Source organism: Planococcus citri, chromosome 2 (assembly GCF_950023065.1).
Source record: "Planococcus citri chromosome 2, ihPlaCitr1.1, whole genome shotgun sequence".
NCBI lineage: Eukaryota > Metazoa > Arthropoda > Insecta > Hemiptera > Pseudococcidae > Planococcus > Planococcus citri.
Genome location: NC_088678.1, coordinates 38730972 through 38757625, shown reverse-complemented (window position 1 = coordinate 38757625; position 26654 = coordinate 38730972). Strand labels below are relative to the sequence as shown.

At 34.2% G+C, this 26654-nt stretch overlaps 1 protein-coding gene across 2 annotated transcripts in view; it reads right to left on the bottom strand.

Moving 5' to 3' along the window:
* The window catches only part of LOC135835697 (uncharacterized), a 387401-nt gene that overhangs the window by 143415 nt on the left and 217332 nt on the right, over positions 1 to 26654 (bottom strand). For both annotated transcript variants that reach the window (XM_065350086.1, XM_065350085.1), the window contains exons 10-24: positions 24050 to 24158; positions 17612 to 17811; positions 15057 to 15316; positions 14082 to 14245; positions 13837 to 13945; positions 11021 to 11168; positions 10681 to 10933; positions 10225 to 10562; positions 10056 to 10146; positions 9276 to 9547; positions 8941 to 9205; positions 8751 to 8848; positions 8055 to 8594; positions 7381 to 7524; positions 7166 to 7228 (exon numbers count right to left, since the gene is read on the bottom strand). In XM_065350086.1, the coding sequence (XP_065206158.1) occupies positions 7166 to 7228; positions 7381 to 7524; positions 8055 to 8594; positions 8751 to 8848; positions 8941 to 9205; positions 9276 to 9547; positions 10056 to 10146; positions 10225 to 10562; positions 10681 to 10933; positions 11021 to 11168; positions 13837 to 13945; positions 14082 to 14245; positions 15057 to 15316; positions 17612 to 17811; positions 24050 to 24158 (3054 nt within the window). The remainder of the gene's footprint in view (positions 1 to 7165; positions 7229 to 7380; positions 7525 to 8054; positions 8595 to 8750; positions 8849 to 8940; positions 9206 to 9275; positions 9548 to 10055; positions 10147 to 10224; positions 10563 to 10680; positions 10934 to 11020; positions 11169 to 13836; positions 13946 to 14081; positions 14246 to 15056; positions 15317 to 17611; positions 17812 to 24049; positions 24159 to 26654) is intronic.

Here is a 26654-nt window from a genome sequence, read left to right as displayed (position 1 = left end):
TAGAATTTTGTTGAAATTTCAACCTTCAGGCTAGAGGCTCCAGAATTGCTTAAAATAGTTCAACGATTCTAGGATTAGGGAGGTTGGGAATAAACATACATCAAATTCATAGGTATGGGTTGATCTAGTAAAATTTTGATTTTTCCCATTTCAAAAATTCACCAACAATAGAAAAATTCACTCGATTACCTGCCTACAATTTTGGCTGGTGATGAATTTTTTCAAGCTCTTTCGATTTGACTTCGTTTTTGGTTCAAACATGTTTTTGTTCGTCGAGAAGGTACCCTTCCTTATTGTACCTACCTATATTTTTCACCTCGAATTCCAAGGTTGGAACCTTGCTCATCAAAAGTATCAAAATTTGTATTCAATCCAATTAAAAGGTATAAAGAACTCATTTTTTTGGTATTATGTACTTCATTCTCATCTCTTCTGTAAATCGATCAAATGCATAAATCCTTTTCTACTTTGAGCACATTTCACCCCAACGCGACGCATCGATTGTAGGTGTAGGTACATACGTAGATGAACGTAATACGTATTTACTAGCCTTTTACAACGTTCGCGTCGCGTCAAGTTTTAGAGGAATTTAACAATGTCAGTAAGAAGGACATGGCAGTGAGGGGAAGATACACCTCCATAAATTCGGCGTTTATTTAGACTCTCGGCATATATTACAGTATAGTTTCCCTATGTACCGTTGTACTAATAACATTATGAAGATGTTAAGTGATCCACTAGATACAATGTTGTGCTTCAGCGTATTAAAGCCAAGCACAATAAAATTTTCCTAGTATAATACGTAATTTTGTGCGCGTCTTTGACGTCACAACAAGCAGTATGCAAGGTGTTATTATACTAATATACTTAGGCACCTTACCTATCCACTTCCGTCAATATTTGCGTGCTTTTTCACGCTGCAATGCTATACTCTCGCGTTTTTGTTTTTTTTTTACTTTCCAACCCGCGTGTAAGAATTTTCCTTCTTTAATGAGTTTTGTTATTTTTAAGTACACAGGTACGTAGTATCAAATTTTACAGTTATTTTAAGTAAGTAAAGTATAATAGAGCATGTAGATTTAGGTATCTACCTATTAATTCACATGCATTTCCATAATGGAAATTTCTTTCAAATTAGTAATCAAATATATTGTATTTACAATGCTTAATGTCAGATCCCTAAATAGATATTTGTACAAAATTTTCCATCGACGCGATTCCAAACGAAATGAATTTCTAATTTTCAATCGACGTTGAAGTGAGGGGGGGTTAAAAATACAAATGATTGAAATTTATGAAAAAGTAAGCTCAACGGTTCAATTGCAATCGGATGTATTATGGAAAACATACTAGTTAAATGATCATTGCTAGTTATGGAATTGAATGGAGTGAACTCTATCGCTTTAGGGAGCAGGACAAGTGAAAAGTACACAGACTGATATTCAAATTACCTATTTTATTTTCAATCGTATGTAGCAATGGAATTATCCAACAGAGGGACCAAATTGGAAAAAGAGGTAGAAAATCCCATTAAATAAACCAAACGATCTGCCATATCATTCATCAGTCACAATGCTTTTCAACATAGACATTATTTTTCACGTACAAATACACAAATTTGTCTGCAAACAGGACAACTGAGCTCGTATCATTGAACTTGATCACCCGCCGAGCGAATTCTTCGAGTCGTTAATTATCAAATATTTTCATTATTTAACGATAAAATTATTTTTGTATTTGGGATCCCAACACGTAGGTCCAGGTGGATAATCGATCGCAACAAAAACGTAAAATATATTTCGTATTGGCGGATAAACGTTCGCGTTAATTAATGTAAAAAATTAATTAATTTCTGACGCGAGTTCAATTCGAAAAGAAAATTACGACTTTACAGATTGAAACTTCCTTAATGGAGTTTCCGATCAAGAAATAATTTGTTTCGTCGTACTTCCATTGGCACTGGTGTAGGTAAATCGGAATACCTATTCCGTCGCAAAAGTTGCCTGTGTTTAGTTTTTATTTACCAAGTTTGTTCATAATCACGAAAAGTATTCAAAGAAATTTAAAATTTTCTAATAATTATTTACATTTAAGTTGCTTTATATACTACGTGCTAAATGGAAAAACTTTACAAAAGACTTAAGCTGGAACTACATAACGTAAACTTATACACAGTAAGCGAGCAGGGTAAAGTACCTAGTAGTGAAAAAGAGGCAGGGAGAAAAAAGTAAAGAAAACAAAATTATATAATCTTTTATGGCTTGTTTTTCTTTTCATCGAAAGACGAAAAGCCTTTTTAATTGTTCCATTTAACAGAGCTTTACTCGAGTAGGTGAGGTACAACTACTTGCAAAGCTCACCACGTTAAACGCTCATTTCATCCCTTTCTTGTGGTCTACGAATGTTTATGCGCGTGTTATTATTATTATGGTACATATTACGGTAAGTAAAAGTATACGGTGGAAATATTTTTGAATATGGTTTAACAACTACATGCGTTGTAATATGCGAATTATTTCTTGGTTGGTAATTTATTCGGTCTTGTTTTTCCATTTTTTTTTTTTTTTGTAAAGCAGTTAATAAAGGTAGAGGTACCCCCTACAAGTAACACAATAACGTTATAACGTTATCCGTTATTTAAACCTACACGTGCTTCGTTGAGTCGAAATGAACTTAACCATCACGTCTATTAACAAGGTGTTTACTTATTCTTATAAATCATTATTTACGTGTATCACTGTATCTACTTACACGATACCAACCGATAAACCAAAAATACCTAATTTTTAAATTTATCCAAAATCGATGACTAAATACATACGCGACAAATTTTACAATGATTCATATTCATTCAATCATTCGACGATAATGAAAACACTTGACGGCAATTTATCTCAGTTTAACCGAATTTACCATAAACAATGATACTTGAACCAATGAAAAACGGTAAATTATCGTCGTCGAATTAACCAACGACGTACCTAATAAAAACGGAGAAAAATGGTTGTTTTATTTCATTCAAGTGTTAAATTAAAATTTTTAACAGAAATGACTGGTAGGGAAGTAAAGAGAGGAAAATTGGGATAGGTAAGTAGTAGTAAGTTCCATTCTTGCCCTCAGCCCACAGAATGTCAGGAAAGTGAGTATAGTAAAGAATAAGATTATAGGTACTTATGCACTAAAGAGGGATCATTTATAATTCTTCAACTTCGATCGAGCTTAAATTTGGCTCACTGATAGAGCATATACTTATCAACCACACCTAAAAACCGAACATTGAGATGTTGAAGTTTTCATTTCGATTTTTAACGAATTTTTTTGAAAATAATAGGTGAAAGTTTTACCCAAAAAAAGGTACGTACCTAAGCCTTGAAATGAAAATCTGAAAATTGATTTCTTTTTTCTCCAACCATTTGAAATTTTCTACACTGTTCATAAATATTGAAAAAAATCTTTACAGATGAGATGCATCAAGTAGAAGAAAATTTTTGAACCAATAAACGAAAAAAAAAAATTCAAAAAAACATCTAAAAATACACCACCAAGCCAAAATGTTGACGCTGAATTTCAGTCTTTGATTTTGAGCAAATTTTTAAAATCTTAAATTCGACCCATTTTACACGAAAAAATCAAAATGTGATTAAATTGAGGTAGAGAGCTCGGTTTATACCGCCTTTTTGACTTCCCAAATCTGTTGAGCCGTTCTGGGGCCTTCAACTGGTTATTGTATTTCATAGTTTTGGAAAAATCGTCAGAAAACGTCCAAAAATGAAATTCAGTCTGATTTATGAACTCAAAAAATGCTCGAAATGTCTGTCTTTGATTTGAACGGAAATGTGATTTCTGAAGAGAACGTATAGTTTAAAATCCCAATAACCAAAATTTCAGCAAATCGAATTCATTTTTCAATTTTTTGCCAAATTTTTTAAAATCCAAAAATAGGCGAGTATCCAACAATTTCGGGACTAAATTTTTTTTCAAATAGGATAACAGAAGGCCCAAAATACTCAACATTTGCCCTCGGGAAGTCATCTGTTTTTTTCTTAAGTTGACTTGTATTTTAATTTCAAATAAAAATACTTGAAAGTCTGAAAAGTATCAGAAAGTCATTTTTTGAAAGTTTGACAAAACTTTGGAAATTCACTGATTTTTTTTCAGTTTCTAAATTCAGCTTTAATATGCTCTATAAAAATTGGAAATTATTCAAAATTTCTTAAAAGTTTTCAAAACTCTGAAATGCAATATATCGGATTTTTTTTTCAAATTTGTAAAAGTTCAACAAAATATGTAATCATAAAAATGTCACAAATTGGTAATTTTTTTAAAATTTTAAAATTTTGAATAGGCAATAATTCATCAAATTAGTTATAAAAGATGTAAAAAAAAACAACAGTTTCCATAATGAGGTTTTACGCCAGAAAAATTTTTACTTCCGCATAATGAACAGAAAAGGGCTTCTAAAAGTGCACCACCAGCCACATTTTAAATTCTAAATCACTTAAGGACTAATTTAATTTTTTTCATTTTTTGAACCTTATACTCTCAAAAATCACTTTCATCCTACCTCCTTCAATATTTTCTTGAACCAAAACCACCAGAGTTTATTTTCGTATTTAGATCCTTTTTTACAAGAAATTTTTCAAATACAAATAAAAATTCACTGGAGACTTCAGAGCTGCTCAAAATACTCATCTATAGCTATTCAGAAGGTTGAAAATAGGACACGAACTAAACAGCTTTGCATTCTAATTTTATCAATTTAATTACGTTCACCTTTTCTGCCAAAAAAATTGTCTTGGAATTGAGTTTTCCAAAAAAAAAAAGATTGTACTTGGGTCATTGCAAGTTAAAAAAAAAACATTCACAGTTCAAGACTCAAGTTTACAAAGGAGAAAGCAAAACGCATTGATCGTTGGTTATATTCTCATCAACCACATTCATAAACAATTCTAGATAAACAAGTCACACACATGTCTTAAATACTCGTCAAGGGTTGATAAATTTACGACTATTCATGCACGTGTACCAAAGTACAATTATTTCTGGTAAAATGTCATTCAAAAGAAATGAAACGAATAAGTATTTTCTTAATCGTACAAGTTCTGTTTTCAGTTTTAATGCTAGTTGCCTTGAAAATACTCGAATATTTAAACGGTTTTTTCAAAATTCCTACGAAATATCCAAAGCTCATTCCATGATCTCTGCATAACAAAATCGTTGTTCTTAGAAATATAGATACTTATATTAAATTGATCTCACGAATTCAAAACATTCAAGTTAACTTAGGGGTAAGTAGAAAGACTTCATTATAATTGAGTAACACAAAACATTTACTTAATCAACCGAAAAATACGACCCTATTAACCAAGCAATTTACACGTGTTCCTTATTGCAGCTAGAGAAAAATAAATTGCAGGTAAACCACCGATCAACTCCACCTGGGGAAAAAAATCACTTCACACATGCAGCGGCAACTTTGTTGTAAAATTCTAGTACGATGTAAATAATTAGTAACGACACATTATAGCATAATTAATTATCAATTTATCGAACGCCTCATTTGAAAAAAAAAAAAAAAAAACACATACTACACGAGAATTTTCCAATATGCAATATGCATATATTCCGAATATTGTTATTCAACATGGTGACCTTTTTAGCAGGACGGAAAATTCATCGTAAATTGCAAGTCGGAAATTTTTTTTCTTAGATTTTATCTCACGAGGTGGAGTAAATTACACTTGTGTTCGATTTGGACGACCTTATGCAAAATAATAACACTTCACAACTCGCACCGAGTTAATAAAAACGCAGTTGGGTAATTGGTCTCAAGAAACGATTATTTTTACCCTTTACAACTTACGCCACATCATTGTGTACTACAAGTTTCCTATTTAAGCGCTATTTTGCCGTTTTACTATTTTCTTTATTCGCGAGTAGGTATTTTCTTCTCTCTCTCTCTGTTTCTACTTATTTCGTTTAACAAAAATATTACCGTAAGTGTTACAAGTACACAGGAGCGTAATTTCTAATGGAATTTGGCGCGGAATTTTTCTTTTATTTACGTTAACATTCTTCAGCTTCGATACAAATATGCACATATAGGTAACTGTGGCATATATTATAAACTGGTTAGGTAGGCTAAACTTAAAGACTGAATTTATTTATAAACTATTTATCTGTACACTTCTCAGATATGACTAATTATTTCGTTAAATCGACTACTTATTCGATAATATCAAAATAAACCATTGAATTAAATTACTCTTTGTGCAAGTATTTAGGCAGCTACTTATCTAACTCGTAATTTGTTCCGCGAAAGTCGGCTATTACAAGCACGAGTTTTCTCGAAATTCACGAAAAACTTTTCCTATTCGTTGACAATTAAACGGTGCTTGTAATTCGTTGAAAATGAAATTGAAAACGCAGTCTACCTACTCTCGAGTCTCGAGATCAATGATAATAACCTTGACTTTCAACTCGATACATCCAAGCACACATCCAATCATTAAAAAGTAACAAATGATACGACCCGGCAACTGTGCGAGATATATTGTACAATTCGATCGTTTACAATGTCATTTTTCGAACCATATTATTCATATTTCACCTTCTCAGCGCAACAATCGAGAATTTGCACTGCTTTTTTTTTTGCATTTACGACCAAAATTCGTCCGCAAGATTTATAACTGTTGTCAAACTGGATTATCGGTGATCGAGCAAATTACCAGCACGAATACAAGTACATATAACCGTCAACTTCAACACGTATAATAAAATCTATTGCTTACCTATCTAAACTGAACACCAAACACATAGTCTATAAAATTATTTCAACTGTGATTGGTAAAAAAAAAGAACAATTATCGATTTTTTTTCGGAACAGAAGGTAACATTTCCGGTTTGTGTTGTGTCCATTTAAAGGTAGAAAAATATAACATTCGGGCAATGAGGCGAAATTCTTGGATTATTTTCAGAGTATAGGTACCCTTTGTAGAGTGGTTTATAATTGAATAACTCGTTTAATCAATTAGCAAGTTAGGATTGGGGCGAGTTGGTCAAGATATATGGGTTGACGACTAATTGCCTACCCACCTACGATTATTGTACACAAAGGAAATTTTTTCGAAAAAAAAAGTAAAGAAGTACCATATTTGTACGTTACCTGGCAATATTCGCGATCAACATCATCGTGATTGTCTGTATTATCTGAATCGGGGTCTTTATTCTGAAATTAAATGTACGTAAATTACGAAATTTAGTACAGTTGAGTATAGTCTGCATTAGCTTTTTATTGACCAAACAAATTAAAATTTAGAAAACAAAATTAATATGACTTGTGAAATAAAAAGTAGGTATATAAACAGTGTAAACACCTACCAGAGCTGTGAACTCCTGACGTATTTCAGAACACCATTGCTGATAAGGAGCTCCACAAGTGGTAACTTTGGATAAAAAATCTCTCAGTTCTCTAATTAAAGGAATATTGTGTTCTAGTTCAATTCTGGAAATTTTCATCCATTCCTGAAAAAAGAAAGTTTCATGTAAAACAAAATCAAAAAAGTAGTTGTATGAAAAAATCACACATTAAAATTGAAATTTTTTTACATGCAACATTTTCAAATGAGTAACTACGTATAATATTTGTAGAAAAATTTGAATTATTTTAATGAAATAAATCCCTTGAATTTTTTTTTTTTTGATGATCTTAAACATTATGTTTTGAATTTTTTTCTGCAAAATTAAATTCAGTCTTCAGTTCAAGTCTAATATTTGAGGACCAAAAATGGTTGGGAGAGGAGTCTAAAAAAAAAAAAAAAAAGTAGTCAAGCCAATCTAAAGAGAAAAATCTGAAACAGCCTCCGAGCGATTTTATCAAAAACTACTCCAAATGAAGTTTTGAAACTTTGTAGATAGAAGTGTTTTGGTGGTATCTAAGATCTACCCACCATAAAAATTTCATCACAGAACTGAGCTTGGAACCATTTTTTCCATTTTTTGATTACATTTATTCGATTCTTCATCCTACATAATTTTCGAAAATGAAAACTCACCTCAACGAAAGACAATATGGCTCTATGCCTGGGAGGCACTTCCATCTGCAGACAAGCCGGACTATCACGTCTCCTGTTATTGCGATCCGAAGCTGGAGACAAAGAACTCCTTCGACTATTTGAATTACACGACGTAACACCTTGAGCAACATTCGGCATCGCAATCGGCTGAGCAGACGGTCTACGATCATCAGTAGGTGTTGTGACAGGACTACCCATTAGTAGGGCACCAAATGCACCATGTAGATCAGTCTGAAACCCCAACGTGCCGGCCGATCTTCCTCTAGGCAATCTGGAGGAAAATCCGCTATCGGGTAAGGCGAGATATCGACTCGATTCGTAGGTAACTCTGGGCATCGATCTCGATCTAGGCCTTAGTAACGATCGACCCGATAAAAATTCGCTAACTGCCATCGCAGCGTCTAAAATTTGATTGCTAGGATTGTCTGGTGAATCGAAATCGGGTAAATTTTGAAGTTGTTTTTGAAAAGCTAGAATATCTTGTTCGGCTGTTTCTCTGCCTCTGCTCGTGTGTTCAACCTGAGTGGAAAAAAATCAGAAATATGAAAGAGGAAAAAAATTAAAAAGGGTCAAAATTAGGTCATATCACGTCACGCTGAGCAATTTTTTTATTCGTATAAGTTCGTACACGTGCACGATTTTTTTTTTCATTCATTTTTTAAAAAAAAATTTTACCTTACTAATGTTGGCCTGTGACTTCGATCTTCTTTTACTCGGATGTTTTAAACTCGAGAAACGAAATGTCGGCCTGGCTTTCAAATGCAAATTCAAGGCTGACGAGAAAATAATGAAAAAATTATTAATTAATTCACAATAAAAGGAAATTATTCGAACAGAGTAGGTAAGCCAATAACCAAACACGAACCTAAAAAATTCCTCCTCTCGTCGCAACTACCGGTACTTCTGATACTGTCTCTAGACGGAGCATATCTCAGCATATTGGAAAACACATGAATAGCTTGCATTGCAGGTTCAATGCCTAATCCCGAGGCACTACTTATACTACTTTCACGACATTGCGACGGTCTCGGGGTAGGCCTCCCTGCTCTCACAGAGCTCACTGAATTCGAACTTTCTTCCACAGCCCCAGGGTCATAATCGTAATTGGCACAGTCTAAAGTTAAATTCACCTAAAACAATAGACTATTTGAAGTAGGAAAATTTTATGTACCGAGTTAAAGTTGGAGACAAAAAGCTTACTTTTCTACGTTTACGAAGAGTGCTGGTCTCCGTTTCGGTGGATGAAGCTCGACTACGAGGAGATCGAGGAATATCATGGGTAAGTACCGAGCCGAAGCTCGACCTGGAAGCGCTACTTTTCCAACGATGTAATGGTGCAGTGGTCATTAGTCGGTGACTTAACAGTCTTAATAAAATAATAGGATTTATAACGTAAGGAAAACAAGACATAAAATTTTGAGCAAATAACACCGTATTCGGATCATTTGGTAACTTACGCGGGGGGAATTGACCTGCGGAAAACACATAAAATAAATAAATTATTAGAAAAATTATTCAAATTGTTCGGATATATTATCCATATTGGATAATTTAAATTTAAATTTAAAAAAAAAACATTTTCGAGCATTTTAAAAATGTTGCCATCTTTGAAAAAAATCATTCATCATCCCCTCCCTTCGTCGATTCAAAAATAAATAAAGTTCTGATTTTTTTCAACATTTTATACCTAAATTTTGCAGGTTGAAAAAATGACGTAGGTACGTAACATTCTTATCCAACAACCACGTTTAATGAAATAATATTTTGTATATTGTCTTTCAAAAAAAAAAAAAAAAAAAAAAAATCATTGAATTTTATTATACTTATTCAACGAATTTTAATCCATAAGACTTCGATTATTCAGTGAAGAAAAAATAATATCAGCACTACATCCTATCTTTCGAGACATAAACAACCCAGAACAGAACTTTATCTACGCACAAAAAGATGGCGACACCGTCAGCAATGCTATCAACTCACCTGCATTGTTTATCTGGCCATAGAAAAAACCATTGATAACCCAATGTAAGGTCGAGGATTCAAAAGGTACAGGGGGCTGACTTAAAGTCGACTGAAAACAAACACACCAAAAATTAAAAACAAATATCCAACAGTACGCCTTCTCGTCACTATTTTACGAAACACTCACTTCAATAACTTTCAACGTATTATACACAGAATTCTCGACAGAAATACCGGTAATAATTTCAGTCTCATTTTGCACAATGCTCGGGCAAATAGATGTATAAGTGATGTAATCCTTCTCACTCTTCGGAGTTTCAGACTCTTTGCCTTTTGATTTATCATAATCAAGGCTACTTTGTTGTTGCTGCTGTTGCTGTTGTTGCAACTGCTGAACTAGCAACTGAGTCAGCAGTTGCGGATTTTGATTACGTGATTGCTGCTGTAACTGTTGTTGTTGTTGTTGGTGTTGCTGCTGTTGTTGCTGATGTAGTTCTAACAATCTTTGTTGTTCTTTGAACTCTTCTGCAAAATATCGCATAAATTGAGTAGATAGGTAAGGTACTTACTATGTGTACTTGGGTTCAAGATGATTATAGGTAAGATTGGAAAAACCAAATATCGGCGAGTGATCGTTTCTTACCTTGTATATGATAATCGAACACAGAATATTTATGATTAACTCGATGTTGATAGCCTAAATAAACTAAGACCCGAGACACGTGGTGTTTCACAAATAAACCATACTTGGTGCTGTGTGCATTGTAATACCAGTCGTCCGATGGCAGTAATAATTGGCTTAATAAATCCGGTATACCTTGATCGATCAGTACGCGATGGTGTCTCGGGTGTAAGGCAGCGTTAGCAAAAATTTGCAACATCAGCACCAATAATTGCTGAAAAAAACAACGCAATTTAAAATTATTGATACATAACGGTACTACCTAGAGTTTTTATAGGTAGCGCGTGTCTGAGGTACCAACCGGATCATGTGTTAGATCCAAAGTGGCAGCTAATATTCGTAATTGTTGTTCTTGCAGCAGTTCATTTTGTACTTCTTCGCTCTGCGTCATATATAGCAACACTCTGCCGGATAATACTTGCAAACAATGGTAACTGCAGTGTAGAAGTCTGTAAAATTAGGTATTAAATGCAGTCAGTTACCAATTGAAATTTCGTAAACAATATAAAAATGGATGAATCTCAAGTTATGTGGATTTAGCGCTGAAATAATTTATTCCAAAAAACATTAATACCTAATCTAACAATTCGAAAACAAAAAAGTAAATTGACGAAAAAATAAAAAGATCCGATTGAAACGTCATTGTCAATCTCAAGTCGTAAAAGAAATAAACGAAAGACTTGAGTCGAGAGTTTTCCGGTTCGAAATGTCTTCAAATAGGTGATTTGGAATTGAAAACTCCCTATTTTGGAAACCTTTAACAGTTAAAAAAGCAGACTCACAAAATGGACCACTCAAAATAAGTTTTCCTGACTGTGAGATCGAAAGCTAAATTTATTTTTGGACACATACTCACAAGGGAACCTCTTGAAGTGTCACACTGCAATTTGAACGGAACCGCGTTTTTGGGAAGAGCATAGTCTAAAACCCCCAAAACCAAATTTTCAGCTGCCCAATTTCATTTTTCGATTTTTGGCGAATTTTTGAAAATTCAAAATTGACTATTTTTGGCGATGTATGCTTTTTTTAAAAGTACGAACTTGATCAGTAAAAATGGTCAAAATAAGTCCCAAAACTAATATCAATTACCCAAATCCAAATTTTACCATTTCCAGCCATTCTGGAGCCTCCAGTGCGATTTTTCAATTTCTCCAGGATTTTGAATTTGCTCCAGAAGGCGTGAATATGAAGTTGAGCAGCTAAAAATCGAGTTGTGTGTGATACTAGACCTGTTTAACGAGTTTATCTATATTTGAGCCGATTTTAGGACTGACACCTCAAGAGTGGTTTTTTGACCAGCTTTTTTCAAAATTAAAAAATCCAAAAAATTAAAAGATTATTGTTTGTGAGGAAATTTTTGAAATTTATGCGAATCGCTGTATTTCTTCAAAAACTAACCCCCGGAGCGAGAATTCTACCATTTCCAGCCATTTTGGAGCGAGAGTGACGCCTCAAAAAGCCACTCTTGAGGTGTCACTTTCAAAATCGGCTAAAATGTGGATAAACTCGTTGAACAGGTCGAGTGTAATATACAAATCGGTGTTTAGCCGTCCTTCTGGAGCAAATTCAAAATTCTGGAAAAATTGAAAATCGCGCTGGAGGCTCCAGAATGGCTGGAAATTGTAAAATTTTGATTTGGGGGATTAATTACAAACAAAATACAGCGATTCGCACAAATTTCAAAAATTTCCTCACAAACGGTTATCTTTTGATTTATTTGATTTTTTAATTTTGAAAAAAGCTTGTCAAAAAACCACTCTTGAGGTGTCACTCTTAAAATCGGCTCAAATGTAGATAATATCGTTAAACAGGTCGAGTATAATACAGAACTCGATTTTTAGCTGCCCAACTTCATATTCACCCCTTCTGGAGCAAATTCAAAATTCTGGAGAAATTGGAAATCGCGCTGGAGGCTCCAGAATGGCTGGAAATGGTAAAATTTGGATTTGGGTAGTTGATATTAGTTTTGGGACTTATTTTGACCATTTTTACTGATCAAGTTCGTATACTTTAAAAAAAGCATAAATTGCCAAAAACAGTCAATTTACGAATTTTCAAAAATTCGCCAAAATGAAATTAGGCAGCTGAAAATTTGGTTTTGGGAATTTTAGACTATGCTCTTTCCAAAAATCGCGGACCTGTTCAAATCGGAATGTGACATTTCAAGAGGTTCCCTTGTGAGATCTAAAGCTAAATTTATTTTCGGACACATACTCAGAATAATAACGTAAAAGAACCCAGATTTAATTCAGAAGTAGACAATTTTTAAATGAAACAAAAAAATAGGGGGAAAGGAGATTTTGAAAAACACCACTAAGACTAATTTCATTGGCAAAGTTTCACTTTTTTGATTTTGCAAAATTTTTAAAAACCGAAATTTGGTTAAATTTTTTAAAAACCGAAATTTGGTTTAATTTTAATGAATAGTTGAGATAGAATGTGCAGATTTGTTCATATCCCTTACTTTTAATCTTTCAAATCGATCTCCAGCAGATTTTTGCTCCCCACTGTGATGAAAAAAAATCGCTGAATTTCATTTTGATTTTTTTTACGATTCTCAAGGCACAAATGACAAAGCTATCACCAATCGATTCGAGAGATCAAAAATGAAACATGAACCACACCTCAATTTCACCAAATTCTGATTTTTTTTCGCGGAAAATAAACCATTTGAATTTTCAAAAATTTGTCAAAAGTCAAAAAATGCAATTCAACGCCTAAAATTGGGCTCGGTAATGTTTTAGTGCACGTTCTTTCATTGCAAAAAGCCCTAACTTCGACAATTTATTGAATAAAATTAAAAAAAGATAAGATTTGTACGAATTATTTGCATGAAAAAAAAATAAAAAGATAAAAATCAAATTTATTTTTTCATAATTTTTTCAATTTAAAAATAATTATATAGAATGAACACAAGAAACGGCCAATCAGTTTCATTTCCGGTCTTTTTTTCATTATCAACAAATTTTTGAATGCCAACAAAAACAATTATAATTAGATGGATACCATATAAATATACTAAAAATGTTCTCTCCACTAAAAAACGAACCATTATTTTCCATACATTAATAAATTGTTTTGTAATTTGTGGAGAGATAACATATCTCACCTGCTCACCTCTTGCTCGGAGTGCACGTTCGATGACTATTGATGACACGCTTAAAAAGGGTCAGTGCATTATGCAACGTATTCAACACAGAAGACGCGTGAGTACAACTCAGCACATCTACAATGCAACATCGACATCAACAGCGACAGTGGCAGTGGCAGCAGCAGCATCAACAACAACGGTATAAACAAACATTATACGATCAAATGAACGCATTAGATTGACCAGGTAAACAAATCGTTTAAACTCTTACCCATAAGGCACTCTTCGGTAATTTCTTTCGATTTAATTGGTTGCTGGGGTTGTTCGTGTTTGGCAACAAAGCTTGGTCGTTTTGAGAATGTTTTCTGTATGCGACTTTGGCTACCCTTACGTGAGAAACAAGTTGGAGATTCGTTACCATTGTTCGAGCACGTCCTACAACCAGTAACTTTTTATAGGTACAATATTCGCCACGTTTAAATTGAGCTATTAAAATTTTTATTAAACTTCTACAGTATCTCTCGTAGTATCGAAAAATAATTAATAAATTTTTTTTACCGTTTTTGATACCTACTTAACGCTGCGCCGCGAAACGTTGCGACGACGAGGTAATTATACTAACGAGATCGCAGGCAGAGATAAGCGGGTGCAAGTTTGCAATTGAAATTGCGGTTCTAAATAATTTCTGCACGTTTTACGCGAAAGAGAATTAATTCCGTGAAAAATGCGTTCAAAAACGAAACGTCTTGTAAACAAAATTTATGCTGTAAATATTTACCAAAGAATCGACATTAACGTAAAGATTTTCGCGCCGATGTTTTCCTACTCCCTGGGAACCCCCGAGACAAAGAACGCGTATAAAATGATTTAACTCGGCGGCCAGGATTTGTTTTTGTTAGTGTTTTTTTAGGCATTTATTATCCTCTTTCGCGAACTCGTATATACCGTATATAGGCGTATACACCATTTTATTACCATATTATTCTTTTTTCTTTCTTTTTTTTCTCTCGCCATGCAAATTTATCACGATAGGACGAAATGAAAAAATAATTCGGTTTTCAGCATTATACATACTATAGGCGCATTCGCTACTCCATATTGCCAAATTTCAATCACAATATCGTTTACAAATTTATTATGTTCTTTACTTTTTTTTTTCAACGCTAAGAGAATCACGAGCCAAAACTTGGGCCTTTTATTTTTTCAATTTCGTCTATATTGGTTTCATTGATTTCGTTCAACTTACTCTTGTTCCAGTCTACAAGGGTGTTGCAACGATTCGCATATTTTCGTTTTACAAAACGACAGTTGATGTTTTACAGCCAAATCGATGATTTTGTTGAGGATCAACATGGCTGTGTACTGAGCTCCGTGTACGCTGTGGATCAAATGAAGGCAGATTTTTGAAATCATACATAAAATGGCAGTCAATTCTTTACGATTGTGAGATAGCTGTTCTACATCTGAAACGATCGATGGTGATGATGGATACGTAGATACCCCAGTCTGAAAAATAATTCATTCAAAGCATTATTGGTAAACAATATTATTCAACAAAGGTAAAAAAGCAGAAAAAAGAAGCAGAAATTAGCGAGGGAAAATTTCATCGCCTGTAAAAAATAAATTAGGCAAAATATCTTACACCCGCGTCAAAAATTGCATGGTTGTTTCAATCAAAGAAGATCATTTGGAATTAGCTTCAAAATTATGATTCATTATAATTATGTAAGTAGTTTACGATGTCTCAAAAAAATATGAAATTTTGGTTAAAAACTTGATAGGCACAGGACAATTTTTGAATAAATTAAAAAATATATAGCCAACTTATGTAAATTCCCAGAAAAATGGAAGAAAATCAGAAAAAGAAACTATATGAATTTGAAATATGTTCAAGATTGAAAACATATCCACACATCAAAAGAAATGCCAAAAAAGATTCTCTGATAAAGCAAACTTCCAAAAAAATCACATTTTCACCACAGACATAGTGGTATTCATTGATAAACTCCACAGAAATGAAATAGGCAATTAAAAAAAAAATAACCGAAACAAAAAGTCGAGTTTCAAAACCCCCAAATCATCGAAAAATTAAAAGTTTTTATCGTCAAAGGTATGAATTTTCCAAAATAATCCAAACGTGAGATGAAAATGATATGAGGAAAATTTCAAATCACGGATATCTATGTTTTTTCTGTCTGGCATCTTAAGGTCATTGGCCAGTCTGTTTGGCTTCCTAAGGCCGCCTGTCTGCCTCCTGGCCTCTTGGGGTCATTGACCCGTCTGTCTGGCTTCACAAGGTCATGTGTCATGTGCCTTTCTGTCTGGTTTTATAAGGTCATTGACCCATCTGTCTGGCTTCCAAAAGTTGTGTGTTTTCCTGTCTGGTCTCATAAGGTCATTGACCCGTCTGTCTGAGGTCAGCCTTCAGGCGTTTGGTGAGGGGGGCATGGGAGTAGGCCAGTAGGGGCATGGGTGCATTGGGAGTTACTTGTGGGCCACCTTGTTATTACCTTGTTATTATTAATTTTTTTTGTTTTTTTGTTTTGCTTTATTTATTTATTTTTTTGGTTGGTTTCATTTTTCTTTCTTTTTTTTGTTTTATGTTTTTTTCTCTTTTTTTGTTTTTCTCCTCTTTATGAATCACCACTTATTATTGGTCTTACTTACTTTTTGTTGTTAGTATCGCTTTTTCTTTTGTTTCTGATAATTTGTATTTTTTATATTTTTTTGTATTTTTCATTTCTTTTTCTTTTCAGTTTATAAAGTGATATTTAGTTCTTATTCTCCCTTAGTTATAATCGGTCTCTCCTGTAATTGGCTTCTGGCTGTTGGGAGAGACCTAAATTGTTTAAATAAATAAATAAAAAAGGATCATCTGTCTGCATTCTTAAGGTCATTGACCCATCTGTCTCGCTTCTAAAAGTTGTGTGCTTTCCTGTCTGGTCTCATAAGGTCATTGACCCGTCTGTCTGACTTCCCAGGATCATCTGTCTGCATTCTTGAGGTCATTGACTCACACGACTAGCTTCCCAAGGTCATCTGCTTGCCTGTATGTTTTCTTAAGATCATGGACCAGTCTGTCTGACTTCCCAAGGTCTTCTGTCTGTCAGCCCATCCGGTATCTCAAGGTCATTGACCTGGCTGTGTGACTTCTGAAGGTCGTATATCATTCTGCCTGGCCTTATTTTTTAAGGTCATTGACTCGGCTGTTTCTACAAGGTCGAATGCCTGCCTATGTGCCCTCTTAAGGTCATTGACCCATAGCTGTCTGGTTTCCTTCGGTCGTTTGTCTACCTGTCTGTCCCCTCGAGGTTGTTTCGTGTCTGTTTGGCCTCTCAAGGACGTCTGTCCGTCTGTCCGTCTGTCTGTCTGTCTGTCTGTCTGTCTGTGTGGCCTCATAAGGTCATTGACCCGTCTTTCCACAAAGTTGTGTTTCGAAAATCATTAAATATCGGGAGGAAAATCACTAATAAAATGGATTAAGAATTGACTAAAAAATCCGCTATAACATCATTGAGAAATCACAAGCGAACACCGATGAATAAATGACGATGTCACTTGTCATCGCAATTAAAACTTGGTCGCTGATTCTTATTCAACCCTCTTCCCTTCCCTCCCTCTCTAAACTGCTCCTCAACCATGCAACTTTTCCAAAGCACTTCAGCACGAGACGTTGAGAAAATTCCGAACTAACGTCTTTTGAAAAATTCGATCAATTTCTACAAGCAATTATGACATGGGTCATCAAGTAGCTAGAAGAGGTGTAATAAGAAACAAAACAGAATCACAACAAATACGTACCTTTAGCATATTATGTAAAAAAGCGGAAATGGCTCTGCGTAAAACTTTGTCGTTTTTCTGTTGAAATAAATTTAAAACTTTGCCAACGTTGCGTAAGAACTCCCTTATTAAGTGGCCCAAGCATTCGAAATTGCTTGACATCAAGATAAGAATCTTTAAACTTCTTTCGAATATGTAATCTTGAGGTTCTTCCAACTTCGCTGTGGAACAAATAACTAGCGTGAATAGAATGCCTGCTTGTGAACGCGCAATTTCAGCGAAAATTTTTAATTAAAAAGAGACAAATTCTCGCATACTTCAATTTACCGTTGTGCTCGTAGGAAAAAAAGAGAAAGATATAAGAGAGAAGAATGATAGATGAAATGTCGGTTGATTATATACGTCGGAGTGTTTTTTTTTCGAGAGGCGAAAAAAAAACGCCATTAATTACTTTTCGAGGTTGTCGAGTGTACACGATTTGGTATAGCTAAAGCAATAGCGTTTCATATGAAAACCCTCACCTTGCCTTTCTGCATATTGCAACGACAGAAATGAAATTTCATTTCTAAATGAAACAAGTTGCCCCCGTCGTCGCATCGAACAGGAAAAGCTTAAACCATTTGTGTACACGCTTTTGTTTAATTTTTAATCGCAGGTAATTCGGGTACTTTTAGAAAACTCGAGTTTTTTTTATCAGCATTAATTTTAATAATAGAAAAAAAATTTCAACGTAATTTCACAATACCTGGCTAAGGTAGGTTGTATTTTGTTGGTATACGAATGAGATTTACTCTTTCGAAACATTTCTCTCTCTTATATCCTATTCATCTCACTTTTGCAAACAAATGACTCCTTAACATGGAAACGGTTTTTCTCGAGAATACAGCGTAACTTTTATAATAAATAATCGAATAATAGCCCTGTATTTTCCTCTCTCGTACTTGGCTTACGCGGCGGATTAATTTTTCATAAATGATTACGCCTTTGTTATCTCTTTCTAAAAACGAGAAAAACATTCAATAATAACGCTCTCGCCATTGTACAGTACATTTATGAAATAAACGATAAAAGAGAAGGCAATACGAATCCTTGGGTAGGGCTGAGAATGAAATGAATATTCGGCTATGGGTGTATGTATGTACACTGTACAGTATACAGGGTGGTCCAGTGGATATCTGAAAGCGGGTAGGCAACCACTATTACATACATATTTAGTATGATTGTATGTAGCCCAATAATGAATAGATTTTTCTTTGGGGTTCATTTTATTTAGCTGCACAATCGCAAAAATTCCAAATCCAAGTAGAAAAAGTAAATAATGTTACTTAGATTTTTGAATACAGGAAAAATATAAAAATAAATCAGTTTTTTTTTTGAAGAGCATTAGAAGTTCATCAATTTTTCATGAAATTTCAAAGATCATTATTTTAAAGTTTTTTTTATTAGTTAAGTAACTTGGTTCTTTGCATGTATTTTTTCATCTTCTGAGCAAGTCAAGTTGAAATGAAAAATTCCAGATCTTCAAAGAGAAATGTTCGAAACAGAAAATTTGAAATTTGGAATGAAAAATAAATTCTAGATCTAGAGAGAAAAATGTTCGAGGCAGAAAATTTAAAATGATCATTTCCAGCATCAATCTTCACAAAACACAATGAAGCATCAAATTTATGTGTAAAATAGATTTAAAAGTGCACTTTGTAAGTCAGAAAAACAAAAATTTTATACATCAGAAACTAAATTTTCAAAATGTCAATACTTGGCCAAAGTCTACATTGAAAAAAATCAGTCGTGGAACCGTCTCTTTGAGGCTTTCATGACTTTGTGAGGGAAGAGAAAGGAAGATCGATCAGGGACAGCGCCGGTTTTAAGGAGGGCTTGAGATCAAAATACCCCTCCCAAGATTCTAGTTTTTTTTGGAGATTTTTTTTTTTAGAAATTCTTCAAAATTTGGTGTCTTTTCTTCACTTGAGCACATATCACTTCATTTTTTCATCTTCTCAAAAGTCAAACCCATATTATAGGTATCTTCATTACACTATTTACTCGAAATACTTTTTGGTTTCTGCCTTCCGGGAAGTTTGATTTTGCCCCGCCCCCAACTCAAAAAAATGAGACGACAAAATTGCTTTGTTTGAACTCAGTAATCCTCTCCCAAGGGAAAAACCTAGCCCCGGCACTAATCAGGAAATGGTATTTCCGATACACCAAAATTAGAAAACAAAGAAAGAAAATGAAGGAAAAAATCAAAACAATGCTTTCAAAATTAGAAGTGTCCTGTAATGCAACACGTTCTATTTTTATTAATTTTAAAAAAAAATGCTACAAAGTTTCTGAATCACCCTGTATAAGACGAAGGAATTAAAGGATGCGAGAAATCACTTAAAAATTGTACACATAACTGGAATTCTTGAAAATTATTCGAATTACTAGGTTTCTTCACGTCGCTTTGCACCGAGTTGAGAATGAGAAAATCGAATGAAAGACATTTCAAAGAGACATAACATCTCAGAGGACATCATCGTGCTAGAAATATTTCATTGTCGACATTCGAGTATTCTAAGGAAACACAATGCGAAGACTTTTCAAGGTTGATTTAAAACGACTGTATTCAAGAAAAAAGATTTACTATTATTTGGTTGGAAAATTTTCATTAGGAGAATTACGAGTAGGTACATAGATTAAGCTTCTGAATTTTCATTTTACAAAGACGTAAGCTGTGTATCTGTTTCAGTACCTATCAACCTACTCACCTGGTAGCTTTCTAAAACCTACCTATCTACCTTATACCTATACACCTACACGCAATATGCAAACATTATCACATACTAAGACACTCGGCTAATTCTTTTTACGATTCTCGATACACTCGTAAATGTTCTGACAAAATCTAAAACGTTCATGCTTCGTAATACAAAACATTATTTCCGTTACTTTTAGTCTTCGTTCGTTTCTTTTTTTCCCTTCATTTTATAGCTTTCTTGCGAACCATACGACTCGTCCTAATGGTAAATTTATTTTTTCGCTTTTGCTAAAACGAACGCGATTCTTTTCCCTCGGTTAAAAATTTACTTTCTCTTCGCCATCGGATTCTTCACGGTCTTTATCCCCGATCTGCAGTTTTCCACCGAGCTCAACAATCGTGCCATAGATTAATGGCAAATAAAATTCGCCGGTTTGTTGCTTCGATGGGGTTTTTCGCCTTTTTTTCTCACCGCGTGCGTGCTTCATCTTTTTACACCAGGAGGAGGTTCTGAAAATTTGTGCTCGCGGAGAAAAATTTTAAAATTGGGTAGCATTTTTTTTTTGTGAAATTTATTCGAATGGGAGTGAATTATTCGCAGAAGCAGCTAGCTGTGTTTTTTCTTTCCTTCTAGTAAATTTTTTTTTTCAATGAACGAAATTCACGTTCAAAGACCTACCTACTCCCTTTTTCTTCTTTTTAAAACGCACTGCACTGAAATACTTTCAACTCCACTTTCTCATTCCGAAAAATCTTCTTAGAGTTCTGGAAACCAGTAAATTGTTAATCAATTCGAGAATACAAAAATACATACCTATACCATACCAGCGAAAATCCCAGGTGCCAAGGTGAATTTTTCGATTTTTGGTAAATTTTTATAATTCAAAACCTAGGTAGGTACTTCAAAAATGTGACAAAAAATTGAAATTTTACCAAATTGGCCTAGAATTACAGCAAAAGTTTATTATAACGTTTTCCTCAAGATTTAAGAAAACTTCAAATTTTGATAAGAATTTTTCACCTCTCATCCCTAAAAATGTGACCAAAAAATTCTCTATTTTTCTATCTGAAAAAAGTTGAACCGAAAATTCCCCCCCCCCCCCACCGCTTGAGAAAACATTTTTTTTTTCGAAAATTCCTCATCTCTGCATCCTCATCAAGCTATGTTTATGAAGTTTTCCAAAATTGAAAAAAATCAAAATGAGAAAAAATTTTAAAAAGTTTACATTTCTGCGTCCGAATTTTTTCTAAGTAACTCTTCGCAACAAAACCCAATAAAAGTAGAAAAAATCAAAAAAATGTAAAAATTGAATTCTGTATACTTTTTTTAAAAAAATTCGTTTCTGGGCATAATTTTTCTGAATAACTTCCTTACATTCATCAGTAAGTATATCCAAGTATTTGTAGAAATAAAGGAGGCCTAAATTTTACTTTTTTGTGAAGGGGAGGAGGGGTCGAAATTATCAATAAGTATTGTAGTTTTTCTGATGAAGATGGGTCAAATCCAAGGGTTAAAACAAATAAAATCGTATAACACTTAATTTCAATTTTTTAACAATTTTTCTCATTTTTTGAAGGCGGAGGGGCAAGTTCCACCTTTTTATCAGGTAGAGTAGGGAGGATGAAAATTATTAAATAGTGTTTTTCCCGTAAAATTGACTACCCAATCGCAATTTTTCACTATTTAAATATTTCGAAAATTTTGGGTCCAAAAATACATTTCCAGGAATCTCTACTTGTGATTAAAAAATGTGATTCCCAAAGTTATAGGTAGAGGCTTAATATCATATTTTTGGTACATTTTCGGACAATTTTTGAAAAATTTTGGACTCAAAAACATCCAATATGGATCCTAGGAATTTTTGAAAGGTACTTGTTATACTTAATGTTGATATCACCATTTTACTGTTTTGGGAAAATTTTAACTTTGAAAAATTACCCCAGTTGATTTTGACTTCTTGCAAGGGATCCCCTTGAGGTGTCACACTCCAATTTGAACGGGACCGCGATTTTTGGAAAGAGCATTGTCTAAAACCCCAAAAACCAAATTTTCAGCTGCCCAAGTTCATTTTTCGTTTTTTGGGGAATTTTTGAAAATTCAAAATTGACTTTTTTGGCGATTTATGCTTTTTTTTTTAAAGTACGTACTTAATCAGTAAAAATGGTCAAAATAAGTCCCAAAACTAATAAGTATTAATCTCCCAAATCCAAATTTTACCATTTCCAGGCATTCTGGAGCCTCCAGCACGATTTTTCAATTTCTCCAGAATTTTGAATTTGCTCCAGAAGGCGTGAATATGAAGTTGGGCAGCTAAAAATCGAGTCGTGTATTATACTCGACCTGTTTAACGAGTTTATCTACATTTGAGCCGATTTCGGGAGTGACATCTCAAGAGTGGTTTTTTGACCAGTTTTTTTTCAAAATTAAAAAATCCAGAAAATCAAAAGATGACCGTTTGTGAGGAAATTTTGAAATTTGTACGAATCGCTGTATTTCTTCAAGAACTAACCCCCGGAGACCTCAAGAGGTTCCCTTGTTAGTATGTAGTAAGTAAATATATTCAATTTTTAATAACATTTGTTTTGGGTGAAATTTTTAAATTTTCAAAAATTGCACAAAGTTTTGAGACTATCAAAATCAATTTATGCAACTGAAAATAAAAATTGCCCAGCAATCTTCACTTCTTCAGTCTAGACAGTATAGACTTAATTGCAGTCTACAGCAATCTGCGTCTCACCTCTTCTTCTCTCAATCATTCTTATCTATAGTTACGACAAAATTTAAAAAATTTTCCTTCGTAATAACGTAGGTACTAAATTAGCTTATCAAAAGAAAAATCACACCTTCCTTCATCTCCACCACCGCTAAAACTCCTGCAGAAGACGCGACATCATTAACGTTAATTTCATTTCCCACTGCGCAAGAAAATCGTCTCTGGTATCTCATTCATATTTCGTGAACATCCTCATGTCCTTATCTCGGTCACGTCTCACAAGACAAAAATTCGGCCAGCAAAATGGTAAGGACCGTAAACAGAAAAAGGGAAAAAATTCCAACAGACATCACGTCTCATCGTTTAGTACGCTTGTCGTACGCACAACCCTCAAGTCGCACATAGCACATAGCAACGGTATGTTATTTTTTTATATTAATAAAAAATTCTTACTCTGTGATGGATTTGCAAGAGTATTTGCGCATTTGGTATAAGAAAAAAGAAAACCGCTCCGCCGCGTGTATTTTTTACCCCTAATATTTATACCGAAAAAAAAAGGGTTCCGGGCAGGAAAACCGCGCGTAATACGGGCCGAGGCAAAAAAAAAAACCTCGAATCCTTTATTTCTATTTAACATCATTTTTCCATTCAAGTTGGCAGGCAGATGTATTTTGTTGTGCTTAAATCTCGCTTACATTTCTCATAAATGTACGCGCGTGGTTTTAAACAAGGCTTGCAATAAATATTACGTTTACGAATCGTTGTTGGTTGTTTTTTCTTTTTGTCTGTACTCGCTTTTCAAGTACGCAAAGGACATTGTGCGCTAAACAACAGCGTAAATTGTGTACTACAAATTGATCCGGACGAGTTGAAAATTATATGAAAAAAAGAGAAAAATCCATTCGTGGAAATTTATTATCGATTCAAGGACTCTTCGGTGGAGTAGGTACTTATGTGGTACGTCGACTCTATTTATGAAATTGTTTTGGGTGATAAATTACTGACCTGATTGTACCGATGTCTGTCTTCTTTGCACCGCCTCCCTCCATTCTCTTCTGCGGGATTTGTAACTGCGACGAGCTTCGTTTAGTTTTTGTTTAACTGTATTCGAATCCTGTGAAAAAAATAAATAAAACAAATAATACCAAGAAAAATTCAGTAATTCGTTTGACGCGGGTTCCAAAGGGTGAGATACAAAATACAGATATCGCTATGATATGATAAGGGTCTGAGGGAAAAAGCTTGGGAACACAGGCACAAAGGAGTCAATCAATGTTAACACACGAGAAAAATTCCCGACAATGATAATCCTATATTCTTGCGGTAACCCTAGGGTTATTTACTTTCTAACAAAGTCAATAAATGAGAACAAGCCCTCTTTAAAGGATTAAAATTAAATTTACGTCCATCGAGAACCGTTTCTCGCTGTTCCTCGTCGAATCCAAACCTATATATCGGAATATTTTAAAAGTTTTCAGCTATATCGAGAAACCTTGTACAGTGAAATTCGGGTCGCAACTTCAAAGTACCCGTAAAATTCAGGTGTTTTAGGTATCATCGTGAATCGTGTATTTCCTGTATACCTTCCGATCTATAAGTTAATTATCAGGTGTAATGCATTTATCGCGGTTTTCTCTTCCACTCAGCCCGGTCTTCTGTATAGCTTTTCGAGTACACACGCCACCATCAAACCTTTATTTAACCAAATTCGTTCGCCATTTATCAAAATATTTACAACGTTTGATACGTATTATTCGTTATTTGCCAACTTTACGGAGGTGTCTCCACCCGGCAGGGAAGGGTTATTTAAAACCTCTAAATGATAACCGGACTTGCGAATAATTCAGCACGAAATTCCACCATCCGGATTCGTTTCAATGAGCCGAGTGAAAAATTCAAATTATACTGTCCCCTCTTTTCGTATGCCTCCTCGTCGTCCCACGTGCTCTTTTACCGATTCCCGGAATGCGGCAGCTTTTGTAATTTATTCCGCTATGATTCGTTTTTTCCAAATACGTTCCGGTTAAATAGGTTGCCTATGGTTGTGCCGTGCCTCAGTTTTTTCCACGTACTGCGCTTTCGATTCCCTCGCGTAATTTATGGCCATTGCCGAGGCAATTTATTTAACGTGTTGGCGGTGCGTGTACTACTCGAATATGTGAAGGTATGAGTAAAAGTCTCGAAGAGAAGATGAAATTTCGAGAATTTGTGTGATTTAAAAATCATGCCGAAGAAGACTATGGGAAGGCGTACTGATGAGAGTCGAGTCAGAAATGTACTTAAATCTATAGTCTCCAAGAGGAGGCTCTTCAACTCCCATCTCGTGCAGCTTTTCTGAAATTCAGACTAGTAAGTATTTAGAGTAACGAATTACCTCAACAAATTGCCTAGGGAGTCGTTCCGCGTCAATTGGACCAAGAAGTACATAGTAGGGGGGTTCGGCGGATTTTTTGAAATTTTTCCTGTGGAGGGACCTTCCGAAGGGATGACCAATGGCGCAAATCGCAGCCCTGTCGCCCATTTTTAAAGGCAGCCAGGGGTTGTCAAAGTTTTCAGTGAACCTAAAATATCATCCATTTCAGCAGTGGATTACTCGATAACAGCGATACCTACCAAAATGGAACATTTCCCATAGTTAGGGGTTTTGAAAGGCTTTTTGGTGATGTCATTAGAATCAGTGTTGCCACTTTTTTTCGTACCAAAAATTAGCTCAAACAGTTTCAAAACGTAGTTTTCATATCGTTTCAACTCTCAAAAGTTCTGAAAAAAAATATATTATGGACAACTTTTCATGCTGAACAACATATTGAAAAATTGGGATGGTAACATGTTGCAAAGTTGATTTAAAAAAATTCAAAGTTTGGGAAAAAATGCGATTTATTTTTACGTATCTGCTGAAAAAGTTGAAAAAACTCTTTCACTCGATGAAATGAACTCCTCACAAAAAATAAAAATTCGAAAAGATTCAAAAAATGAACGAATTTTTTTTGTTGGTGTGAGTGTAATTTCTATCAACTTTTTCATAAAATACGTCAGAAAGAGGTCAAAATAAGACAACTGAATAAATTTAAACTTTTTTTGATGTTTGAAATTGAAAATTGAATTTTTTCGAATTTTGATTTTTTTGTGAGGAGTTCATTTCATCGAGTGAAAGAGTTTTTTCAACTTTTTCAGAAGATACGTAAAAATAGGGGTCAAATGGGTCAACTTCACCTATCAAAACTTTTTTTCATGTTTTAAATAAAAAAATCGCATTTTTTCCTAAACTTTGAATTTTTTAAAATCAACTTTGCAACATGTTACCATCCCAATTTTTCAATATGTTGTTCAGCATGAAAAGTTGTCCATACCTAATATATTTTTTTCAGAATTTTTGAGAGTCGGAACGATATGAAAACTACGTTTCGAAACTTTTTGAGCTAATTTTTTGTACGAAAAAAAGTGGCAACACTGATTTTTATGATATCACAAAAAATCCTTTCAAAACCATTAACTATGGGAAAATGTTCCATTTCGGTAGGTATCGCGGTTATCGAGTAATCCACTGCTGAAATGGATGATATTTTAGGTTCACTGAAAACTTTGACACCCCCTGGTTGCCTTTAAAAAT